At 50.1% G+C, this 11,584-nt stretch overlaps 1 protein-coding gene across 2 annotated transcripts; it reads left to right on the top strand.

The window, feature by feature from the left end:
• The first annotated feature begins 2,268 nt into the window (after window positions 1–2,268).
• On the top strand, window positions 2,269–9,473 carry LOC113222308 (Fanconi anemia group A protein-like). 2 transcript variants are annotated; one of them, XM_026451801.1, is made up of 6 exons: window positions 2,269–2,392; window positions 2,951–3,060; window positions 4,223–4,316; window positions 6,833–6,975; window positions 7,102–7,197; window positions 9,250–9,473. In XM_026451801.1, exons 1-6 carry the CDS (start codon window positions 2,314–2,316, stop codon window positions 9,325–9,327), a joined length of 600 nt encoding a protein of 199 aa, XP_026307586.1. In that variant the 5' UTR covers window positions 2,269–2,313; the 3' UTR covers window positions 9,328–9,473. The 2 variants fall into 2 exon arrangements, with proteins under 2 accessions (XP_026307586.1, XP_026307587.1); XM_026451802.1 differs by having other exon boundaries at window positions 6,847–6,975; window positions 9,250–9,306.
• The last annotated feature ends 2,111 nt before the right edge of the window (window positions 9,474–11,584 follow it).

The raw sequence follows: 11,584 nt of genomic DNA, 5'->3' as shown, positions 1-11,584 counted from the left end.
CCCCCAAAAGGCTGGGATTACAGGTGTGAGCCACTGTACCAGGTGCCCCTGCCTTTTTTTTTTTTTTTTTTTTTTTTTTTGAGATAGGGTATGACTCTGTCATCCAGGCTGGAGTGTAGTGGCACGATCATGGTTCCCTGCAGCCTCAGCCTCCTGGGCTCAAGTGATCCTCTCACCTCAGCCTCCCAAGTAGCTGGGACTACAGGCTTATGTCAGCACACTGGGCTAATTTTTGTATTTTTTGTAGAGACGGGGTCTTGCCATATTGCCCAGGCTGGAATTCTTACCTTTGTTACTGTATTTAACTTATCTTTCTTCTCTGGCCATCTTCATGGTTTTCTCTCTGATTTCCACAGTTTGAACACAGTGCATGTGTGAAGCAGGGGCCCATATTTATCAAGTTTTGTGTGTGCTCTGAGCTCAGGTCTGCATTTTGTTGTCTTTTGTTATTTTGGGAAAATCGTTGGTAATTTTCTCTTCAAACATTTTTTCTAATTTGTTCTTTCTTCTTTTTTTGGGAGTCCTATTACATGCATATTATATCATTTGATATTTTCCCACAGTTCTTGGATACTCTTTAAAAAAACACACACACAAAAAACCTCTTTTCCTCTGTTTTCCAATGTGAGTAATTCTTATTTTTCTCAGCTGTGTTGATGATACTACCGCCCCATCAGAAGCATCACCTGTTACCGCGTTCTTTCTTACAATCTGATGAGTTTCCTCCTCATGCATATTGTTCACCCTTCATATGACAGACCTCCACGTATTAATCATAGTTATTTTAAATTTCCAGCCTGTTTCAATTTCTCGGTCACCTCTGAGTCTAGTTCTGTTAATTGCTTTGTCTTTTTTTTGTTTTTGTTTCTGAGACAGGGTCTTGCTCTGTTGCCCAGGCTCCAGTGCGGCAGCGTGATCTCAGGCTGTTCCCTGAGTACTCACCATGGATTGCGAAGTGTCCGAGTAGGGCCGTGCAGGAGTCGTTGTGGGGGTTTCATGGACTCTGAATTCTCATTCCGGCTCCATCCTCCGCTCAGTGCCTCGGCTCACAAAAAGCATTTGTGGTGCTGAACGTCATCGAAGCAATCAACACAATAAAGGCACCTGCCGGGGACCGCGGCCACTGCCGGGGGATGGGGACGGGTCTCCAGAGCCTCTACTTCCCCAGGGCTTTGAGGCACTTTAGCTTCCCCTAGGCACTCGCTTTTTTCTTAGACGCAGTCTCCCTCTGTCGCCCAGGCTGGAGTGCAGTGGCGCGATCTGCCCTCACTGCAAGCTCCGCCTCCTGGGTTCACGCCATTCTCCTGCCTCAGCCTCTCGAGTAGCTGGGACTACAGGCGCCCCCACCACGCCCGGCTAGTTTTTTGTATTTTTAGTAGAGACGGGGTTTCACCGTGTTAGCCAGGATGGTCTCGATCTCCTGACCTCGTGATCCGCCCGCCTCGGCCTCCCGAAGTGCTGGGATTACAGGCGTGAGCCACCGCACCAGGCCGGCACTCGCTTTTACCAATTCTTATGTTGGGTTTTGTTTTGAGACAGGGTCTCGCTCTGCCGCCCAGGCTGGTTAAAAGAAAACGCTGTTTCTACTAAAAATAACAAAAATCAGCTAGGCGTGGTGTCGCGCACCTGTAATCCCAGCTACTCGGGAGGCTGAGGCAGGAGACTCACTTGAGGATCCGAGATCGCGCCATTGCATTGCAGCCTGGGAGACAGAGGGAGACTCCGTCTCAAAAAAAGGAAAAACAAAAAACAAAAAGAAAAGTGATGGGGTCTCGCTCTGTTGCCCAGGCTGGTCTGGAACTCCTGGGCTCAAGGACCCTCCAGCCTCGGCCTCCCAAAGCGCTGGGAGCACAGGCGCGGCCACCGCGCGGTCTTCGGCTGCTAAAACGCCGCCCAGGGTAGGGACCATTCGGCCGCCGGGAGGAGGAACAGCGGCTGCCCCGAGCTCAGAGGCGCGCGCGGCTCCGCGCTCCTCGCGGGGATCTGCGCCTGCCTCGGCTTGGTTGGCCAGGTGGTCTCTTCGGGACCAACCCCAGTCATTCCCGGCAGGAACCACGCCTGAGGCGCCGCACCCTCCCCGCGCGAAACGCCCTTGCGGACTACACCGCGGCCTCACAGCCGAACACAAGCCCGACGTCACCGCGCGCAGGCGCCTCCACCACGACCAACATGGCCGCCACGCGAGGCCTCGACCTGAGGGGCGTGGCCTGGCCGCCACCAGCCAACGGGCGCGCGCGCCTGGCCGCAGCCAATAAGAAGGCAGCGCGGGCTCAGGCGCAGGGCGCCGCCGCCAGGGCTGTAGGCGCTGAGTCCATGTCCGACTTGCGGGTCCCGAACTCCGCCTCGGGCCAGGGCCCAGGGGGCCGCCGGAGGTCCTGGGCCGAGCTGCTGGGTAGGCGGGCGCGGCAGGCCGCGGGAGTGGGCGGCGCCGGGCCCGGGACGGTTTCGCCGGTCGCCCAATCCCTTCCCGCCCGAACCTCAGACGGTCCGATCCCGGGAGGCCGCGCCCGGGGGGTTGTGCGGGGTGGGCGCCAGGCTGGGGCGGCGCGGCTGCCTCGGACCCGGCCCCGACCGGGCCCCTCCTGCGCCTGGGCCGACGCCCTGCGGCCCTGCCCGCGGGGCGCCCGCTTGATTCCCGAACGCCGCCTCCGTCGGCCGCCCTGCCAGAGCCGGGCCTGGGGTGGGCGGCGTGGGGCTCCCCTCAGCGTAGAGGCCGCCCCTCGCCAGCCTTCCCGGGCTCCCCTCATTCGGGTCCTCCTGGGCCGTCTTCCGCGGCGTCCGCGCTGGCGCCGTTTCCCTTAGTTTCCCGACACCTGCGCCCTGGGGAGGAGCCACGGCCCCTCTTGGGAGGGTGTCCCTGGTGGGTTTCTCCGCGGCGTCCTGCGCTTCGGGCCCGGGACCCCGGGTGTAAACGGGGCTGTGATGGTTTGGAACCGACTTCTCTCCGTAGCGGGAAGGCTCAAGAGGCAGAAATACAATCCTGAAAGGGCACAGAAATTAAAGGACTCAGCTGTGCGCCTCCTGCGACGCCACCAGGACCTGAATGCCCTTTTGCTTGAGGTAAGAGGAAGCTGGTGTCCGTCTGCGGGCAGATAGAGGTTCGGGGTTTTTGAGCCCAGCCACGGCACAGCTTTCCTAAGAAAACACCCGAGGCGGCGGGCGCGGTGGCCTGGCTCGCAGAGGGGAGGGTCGCCTGAGCCCAGGAGTTCTGGAACAGCCTGGGCAACAGGATGAGACCCCGCCTCTTTTATTAAAAATAAAACAACAACAAAAAAAACAGGCCGGGCGCGGTGGCTCAGGGCTGTAATCCCAGCATTTGGGGAGGCCGAGGCGGGTGTATCATCCTAGGTCAGGAGTTCGAGACCAGCCTGGCCAGCATGGTGAAACCCCCGTCTCTTCTAAAAATACAAAAATTAGCTGGATGTGGTGGCAGGAGCCTGTAATCTCAGCTGCTGGGGAAGCTGAGGCAGAAGAATTGGTTGAACCTGGACCCGGGAGGCAGAAATTCCAGTGAGCCGAAATCACGCCACTTGCAATCCGGTCTGGTTTACAGAGCGAAACTGTCTCAAAAAAAAAAAAAAAAAAAAAAAGCCCGGTGTGGTGGCTCACGCCTGTAATCCCAGCACTTTGGGAGGCCGAAGCGAGTGGATCACTTGAGGTCAGGAGTTCAAGACCAGTCTGACCAACATGGTGAAACCCTGTCTCTACTTAAAATACAAAAACTAGCCGGGTGTGGTGGCCGGCAACTGTAATGTGCCCGAGGTTGCAATGAGGGAGATCTCGCCTCTGCACTGCAGCCTGGGGGACTTCGTCTCAAAAAAAATAAAAAGCCCAGTAGGGAAGCATTATTTAAACACAGCTTGTGTTTATGCACAGAGCTTGAGTTTTTTTTTTTTTGTGAAACAGAGTCTCACGCTGTCGCCCAGGCTGGTGTGCAGTGGGGCGATCTCAGCTCACTGCAGCTTCCACCTCCCGGGTTCAAGCGATTCTCCTCCCTCAGCCTCCTGAGTGACTGGGACTACAGGTGCACACCACCATGCCCCGCTAATTTTTGTATTTTTAGTAGAGACAGGGTTTCCTTATGTTGGCCAGGCTGGTCTTGAACTTGACCTCGTGATCGGCCCACCTCAGCCTCCCAAAGTGCTGGGTTTACAGGCGTGAGCCACTGCGCCCGGCCTGGAGCTTGAACTTTTTAAATGGAGTTCATTGTTTTGGATTCTAGGTAGAAGGTCCACCGTGTAAAAAATTGTCTCTCAGCAAATTGATTGACTGTGATAGTTCTGAGGCCTATGCTAATCATTCTAGTTCATTTATAGGTAAGTTACAGCTTCATTTTCTCTATTTTGAATTGCAGAAGAGTTTATATAGTAACCGTGGTTTGCTAAATTAAGTAGAAATTTAAATTTCCTCAGATGATGGATTTCCACTTGTGTGTGTGGTCACAAATTCTATGTGATGTTTTTGTGACTTGTGCTTGGGTGTCTTATGATGCTGTGTTTAAAAGCAGCGTTTGAGTCAACCTGCGACTCAGAAGCAGTAGGACCCAGGGTGTCCCTTGGAAAAACAAGGGATATAGTAGCAACAGGGACTGCCCCTTGCTCATTGAGACCGGTTGTGGTGTGCCCAGGAGAGTAGACGGGAAGACGATTTTCTAGGTACCTCCTCCTCCCCCCAGTTTGAGAGTGGGAGACAGGGAAAGTTCTGGGTCAGCAACAGTAAGTTATTTTCTGATCCTTCACGTCTTTGTTATGTAATGACTTGTTTCTATTAAAATAACCTTCAGTAATAACGCTCCCTTGACCACTGAACACTGAGTGTCATTGGCAAATGATACGGATTTTCACTGTCATAATTATATTTGAATTTCACAAATTACATATTATCGTTCCAAGGATCCAAACTCAGCAGCACAGATAAACCTTTGATTCATTAATTTTTGAGTTTGTTTTTTTCTGCTAAAGATAGAGCTAGTGCGCGCGCGCGCGCACACACACACACACACACACACACAGTAAAAGCCTTGTAGATAAAAACAGACTTTCCCGTGGAGATGCATTGGAAACAAACGACTAGAAATTGGCATGGTTGGCCGGGCACAGTGGCTCACGCCTATAATCGCAGCACTTTGGGAGGCTGAGGCGTGCAGGTCACCTGAGGTCAGGATTTGAGACCAGCCTGACCAACATGGTGAAACCCTGTCTCTACTAAAAATACAAAAATTGGGCGTGGTGGCGGGCGCCTATAGTCCCAGCTACTCAGGAGGCTGAGGCAGGAGAGTTACTTGAACCTGGGAGGCGGAGGTTGCAGTGAGCCGAGACCCCTCCTTTGCACACCAGCCTGGGCAACAAGAACAAAACTACGTCTCAAAAAAAAAAAAAAAAGGAATTGTCTACTTTTTTTTTTTTTTTTAAACATTCTGTTGCCCAGGCTGGAGTGCAATCACAGTTCACTGCAGTCTTGACCTCCTGGGCTCAAGTGATCCTCCCACCCCAACCTCTTGAGTAGCTGGGACTACAGGTGTGCACCACCGTGCCTGGCTAATTTTTTTGTAGAGATAGGGTTTTGGCAGTTGCCCAGACTGGTCTCAAACTCCTGAGCTCAAGCCATCCGTTCACCTCAGCCTCCCAAGGTGTTGGGATTGCAGGCCTGAGCCACTGTGCACGATCTGTCTACTTTTCTACCGAGAATTTAACCAACAGTTGATGATTTCTCACACTATAATTTTAAGCTTCTGTAACTATTGTAAAGTTTTTTTTTTTTTTTTTTTTTTTTTTTGAGACCAAGTCTTGCTCTGTTGCTCAGGTCGGAGTGTAGTGGCGCGATCTCAGCTTACTTCATCCTCTGCCTCCTGGGTTTAAGCAAGTCTCCTGCCTCAGCCTCACGAGTAGCTGGGATTACTGGCGCCTGCCGCTCCGCCCAGCTAATTTTTGTATTTTTAGTAGAGATGGGGTTTCCGTCTTGGCCAGGCTGGTCTCGAACTCCTGACCTCGTGATCCACCCTCCTCGGCCTGCCGTACTGCTGGGATTACAGGCATGAGCCATTGTGCCCGGCCTGTAAATGTTTTAACTTATGTATTGATAATGTGTTTTTAGATCCGGTACATTACAAAAACAGGCACGTACTGCAGTCTCCAGTGTTTTTTTTTTTTTTTGAGATGGAGTTTTGCTCTCGTTGCCCAGGCTGGAGTGCAGTGGTGTGATCTCGACTCACTGTGACCATTGCCTCCCGAGTTAAAGCGATTCTCGTAATCCCAAGTACCTGGGATTACAGGCATGCACCACCATGCCTGGCTAATTTTGTATTTCTGGTAGAGATAGGGTTTCACCATGTTGGTCAGGCTGGTCTGAAACTCCCGACCTCAGGTGATCCACCTGCCTCGGCTTCCCAAAGTGCTTGGATTACAGGCGTGAGCCACTGAGCCTGACTTCCAGTTGTTTTTTTGTTTTTTGTTTTTTTTTTTTGAGACAGAGTCTGGCTCTGTCACCCAGGCTGCAGTGCAGTGGTGCGATCTCGGCTCACTGCAAGCTCTGCCTCCCAGGTTCATGCCATTCTCCTACCTCAGCCTCCCGAGTAGCTGGGACTACAGGCACCTGCCACCATGCCAGGCTAATTTTTTGTATTTTTAGTAGAGACGGGGTTTCACCATGTTAGCCAGGATGGTCTTGATCTCCTGACCTCATGATCCGCCTGCCTCGGCCTCCCAAAGTGCTGGGATTACAGGCGTGAGCCACCGCGCCCGGCCAAAAATAAGGTATTTGAAACAGCAAGTCCTTGGTTTTAGATTTTGTCTCATGTGTTAAGAGAAAGCTGTGGTTTTGTTTTGTGTTTAAGGCTCTGCTTTGCAGGATCAGGCCTCAAGGCTGGGGGTTCCCGTGGGTGTTCTCTCAGCTGGGATGGTTGCATCGAGCGTGGGACAGGTCTGCACGGCTCCAGCGGAGACCAGTTGTCCTGTGCTGCTGACTGTGGAGCAGAGAGTAAGACACCAGCCAGGATGAGGAGACCTGCCCATTGTTACTTTTAAGCTGGTTGGGAAAACAGGACATTTCTTTAATATTGTTTCAGATAATCTGTTTTTTAAAAAATGTAATCTCTCTTTTCAGAAGAAGCTGTCTTCCCTGTTAGAGTTTGCTCAGTATTTACTGGCACACAGTATGTTCTCCCGTCTTTCCTTCTGTCAAGAATTATGGAAAATACAGGTAAATTTGAAATTGCAAATCTAGCTCTCCAGTGTTCCAGGCAATGTTCTGTTGATCAAGATGGAGGCAACAGAATACCTGGGTTTTCTCTGGAATTCTGCCAAGCTTCTCATTAATTACAGAGAGTCGATGAAAAAGAGTTTAGAAATCATCTGTGGATTGGAAAGAAAGTACCTTCAGTTACCATTTTGGTCACTATTTACCTATCATTAGTAATATTTATTAGAATAAAACATATTATAAAACATGTTTAGCCTTCTTGGGTTTATTATTATGAAGAATTTTCCAGGGCAGTATAGTAAACTATTTTAAAAAAAAAAGTATATAATTTTTTTTCAGAGACAGGGTCTTGCTATATTGCCCAGGCAGGTCTTAGACTCCTGGCTTCAAGCAGTCCTTCCTCATGGGCCTCCCAAAGTGCTAGGATTGCAGGGATGAGCCACCATGCCCAGCCTAATCATAAAATATAAAAATGATTCTTACCTGCTTTTTTTTGAAGCATTTTGAACTTAGTAGAATTATAGACTTTTGATGAATGGAAAGAATGCAAAATATTTGGTGGTCCTAAACAAAATTAGTAAATACACAGAAAAAATACATTTTTTCCCATTCTTTTTTCTTCTTCTTTTTCTTTTCTTTTTTTTTTTTTTTGAGATGGAGTCTTGCTCTCTCGCCCAGGCTGGAGTGCAGTGGCGCCATCTCGGCTCACTGCAACCTCTGCCTCCTAGGTTCAAGTGATTGTCTTGCCTCAGCCTCCTGAGTACCTGGGACTACAGGCGCCCACCACCACACCCAGCTAATTTTTTGTATTTTTAGTAGAGATGGAGTTTCACTGTGTTAGCCAGGATGGTCTCAATCTCCTGACCTCATGATCTGTCCACCTCAGCCTCCCAAAGTGCTGGGATTACAGGTGTGAGCCACTGCGCCTGGTGGTTTTTTTTTTTTATATTTTTGAGACAGGGTATTGCTCTGCCGCTCAGGCTGGAGTGCAGTGGAGCGATCTTGGCTCAGTGCAACCTCTGCCTCCCAGGTACAAGCGATTGTCCTGCCTCAGCCCCCTGAGTAGCTGGGATTACAGGCACGTCCCACCACACCCAGTTAATTTTTGTATCTTGAGTAGAGATGAGGTTTCACCATGTTGGCCAGGTTGGTCTTCAATTCCTGACCTCAGGTGATCTGCCCATCTCGACCTCCCAAAGTGCTGGGATTACAGGCGTGACTCACTGTGTCCAGCCTTTCCCATTCTTTTATCCAGCGTACATTATAGGGTTCATTAGATTTTTCAGTGATTGCTTTGGTCCCTGCTTTCATTATCATCTAGCTGGGGAAACAAGCTACTAAATCCACAAGAAGTGCGATGATACAGGTGCTCACAGGTTTACGAAGAAGAAGATGGACATGCATATCAGATTGGAGAGTTAGGGAAGCCTTCCTGCACAGACTGTGAAGAGTGTGAGTTAGGGGGATGAGAAGGGGAGGCCACAGGGAGATCAGGGCACTGTGACTGGGACACAGCGTTCAGTGAGTGGCACAGGGTCTGAGCTACATGGAGGGTTATCAAATGGGAGAGAGTTGAGTGAGAAAGACAAGGGACACGCACAGGGCACACTGAAGGCTGACCTTTGTTGTGGCAGCTACGAGGAGCCAGTGAAGGCTTCTGAAGGAGCGATTGTCACGTCAGGTGTTTGTAATACTGTGTTGGCTGCAGTGTGGAGAAAGGGTTGGAAGTAGGCTCCACTGGAGCCCCGGCCGAAGCAGTTGGAAGAGGGAAGTGGAGAAAGGGTTGAAAGTAGGCTACCCTGGAGCCCCAGCTGAAGCAGTCGGAAAAGGGAAGGAGGAGAAGCAAGTGTTGGGCAATGGTGTGTGAGTGCCCAAAGGCCAGGGAGTTTGAAAACAAGGACAATTTTGTAAAAAGCGATGTATTTCAGGCTCTAATTTTTGCTTGATGTTAATTTTCAATACGGCATGGTTTTGAAGAACCTAGGCGGGACATTTTGTAGGAAAATGCATGCATAAAGGACTCAAACTACTGTTTTTTTTTTTTTTTTTCAGAATTCTTTGTTGCTTGAAGTGGTGTGGCATCTTCATGTACAAGGCATCGTGAGCCTGCAAGAGTTGCTGGAAAGGTAGCATACTAATGATGATTCAGTGTTACTGTTTTTGCAATCTAGTCTAGTATAAATTATATTTCATAAGCCCAAAATCAGACGGGTTTCATTTTTGGCTTTGAAATATAAGTTAGACTAGATTGCATGGCGTATTTATACTAGACTAGACCTGGAGGAACTGTTGTTTCATTATTTCAAGAGAACATCTGTGTTTTTTTGTGCTTTTTTTTTTTGTTTGTTTGTTTTTTTTTGTTTTTTTTTGAGGCAGAGTGTCACTCTTGTTGCCCAGGCTGGAGTGCAGTGGCACAATCTTGGCTCACTGAAACCTCTGCCTCCTGGTTTCAAGCGATTCTTCTGCCTCAGCCTCCCAAGTCGCTGGGAATACAGGCGCCTGCCTCCACACCCAGCTGATTTTTGTTATTATTTATTATTTTTTTTAGAGACGGAGTCTCGTTCTGTCCCCCAGGCTGGAGTGCAGTGGCACAATGTCGGCTCACTGCAACCTCTGCCTCCCGGGTTCGTGCCATTCTCCTGCCTCAGCCTCCCAAGTAGCTGGGACTACAGGTGTCCGCCAACGTACCCGGCTAATATTTGTATTTGTATTTTTTTTTTTTTTTTGACACGGAGTCTTGTTCTGTCTCCCAGGCTGGAGTGCAGTGGCACGATCTCGGCTCACTGCAAGCTCCACCTCCCGGGTTCATGCCATTCTCCTGCCTCAGCCTCTGGAGTAGCTGGGACTAAAGGCGCCTGCCACCAGGCCCGACTAATTGTTTTGTATTTTTAGCAGAGACAGGATTTCACCGTGTTAGGCAGGATGGTCTCGAGCTCCTGACCTCGTGATCCGCCCGCCTCGGCCTCCCAAAGTGCTGGGATTACATATGTGAGCCACTGTGCCCAGCCAATGTTGGTATTTTTAGTAGAGACAGGGTTTCACTGTGTTAGCCAGGATCTTGATCTCCTGACTTTGTGATCTGCCCGCCTTGGCCTCCCAAAGTGCTGGGATTACAGGCGGGAGCCTGTAATTCTGCCCGGCAATTTTTGTTATTTTTAGTAGAGATGGGGTTTTGCCATGTTAGCCAGGCTGGTCTCAAACTCCTGACCTCAGGTGATCCACCTGCCTTGGCCTCCCAAAGTGCTGGGATTACAGGCGTGAACCACCTCGCTTGGCCTTTTTTTTCGTTTTGAGGTGGAGACCCACTCTGTCGCCAGGCTGGAGTGTAGTGATGCCATCTGGGCTCACTGCAACCTCCACCTCCCAGGTTCAAGCAATTCTGCCTCAGCCTTCTGAGTAGCTGGGACTGCAGGTGTGCGCCACCACACTCAGCTAGTTTTTGTATTTTTAGTAGAGACAGGGTTTCACCATGTTGGCCAGGATGGTCTTGATCTCTTGACAGTTCTTGGATTACAGGCATTGGCCACCATGCCCAACCGGAATAATATTTTTATTTTATTTTTTTGAAATGGAGTTTTGCTCTTGTTACCCGGGCTGGAGTGCAGTGATAACGGTCTCGGTTCACTACAACCTACACCTTCTGGTTTCAAGCGATTCTCCTTCCTCAGTCTCCCGAGTAGCTGGGATTACAGGTTACCCGCCACCACGCCTGGCTAATGTTTGTATGTTTAGTAGAGATGGGGTTTCTCCATGTTGGCTAGGCTGGTCTTGAACTCCTGACCTTGGATATGCTCGCCTCGGCCTAGAGCAAAATTTCATCTCAAAAAAAAGAAAAAAGAAAGAAAAACCTGCTGCCTAGGATATATGCACCTAATCTCAGAGCACCAAAATCTATGAAGCAAAAATGGCCAGAATTAAAGGGAGAAATAGACATTTCAACAATAATCATTAGAGATTTCAATACCCCCCCCCTTTCAGTAATGGTTAGAACAAGTCAGATTAAGAATGATACAGGCTGGGTGCGGTGGCTGAGGCCAGGCACGGTGGCTCACGTCTGTGATCCCAGCACTTTGGGAGGCCGAGACCATCCTGGCTAACACAGTGAAACCCCGTCTCTACTGAAAATACAAAAAAATTAGCTGGGCGTGGTGGCAGGCGACTGTAGTCCCAGCTACTCGGGAGGCTGAGGCAGGAGAATGGTGTGAACCCAGGAGGCGGAGCTTGCAGTGAGCCGAGATCACTCCACTGCACTCCAACCTGGGAGACAGAACGAGACTTTGTCTCAAAAAAAAAAGAATGATATAGAAGTTGAATGCTACAAACCAGCTGACCTGACCGTGGAACCACTCTACTTAGTATCAGAATGCGTATTCATAAGTTGAGATGG

This window comes from Piliocolobus tephrosceles, unplaced genomic scaffold (assembly GCF_002776525.5).
Source record: "Piliocolobus tephrosceles isolate RC106 unplaced genomic scaffold, ASM277652v3 unscaffolded_30486, whole genome shotgun sequence".
NCBI classification, from domain to species: Eukaryota; Metazoa; Chordata; class Mammalia; order Primates; family Cercopithecidae; genus Piliocolobus; species Piliocolobus tephrosceles.
The sequence above is the reverse complement of the archived record's forward strand: the minus strand, read 5'-3'. Positions and strand labels throughout refer to the sequence as shown.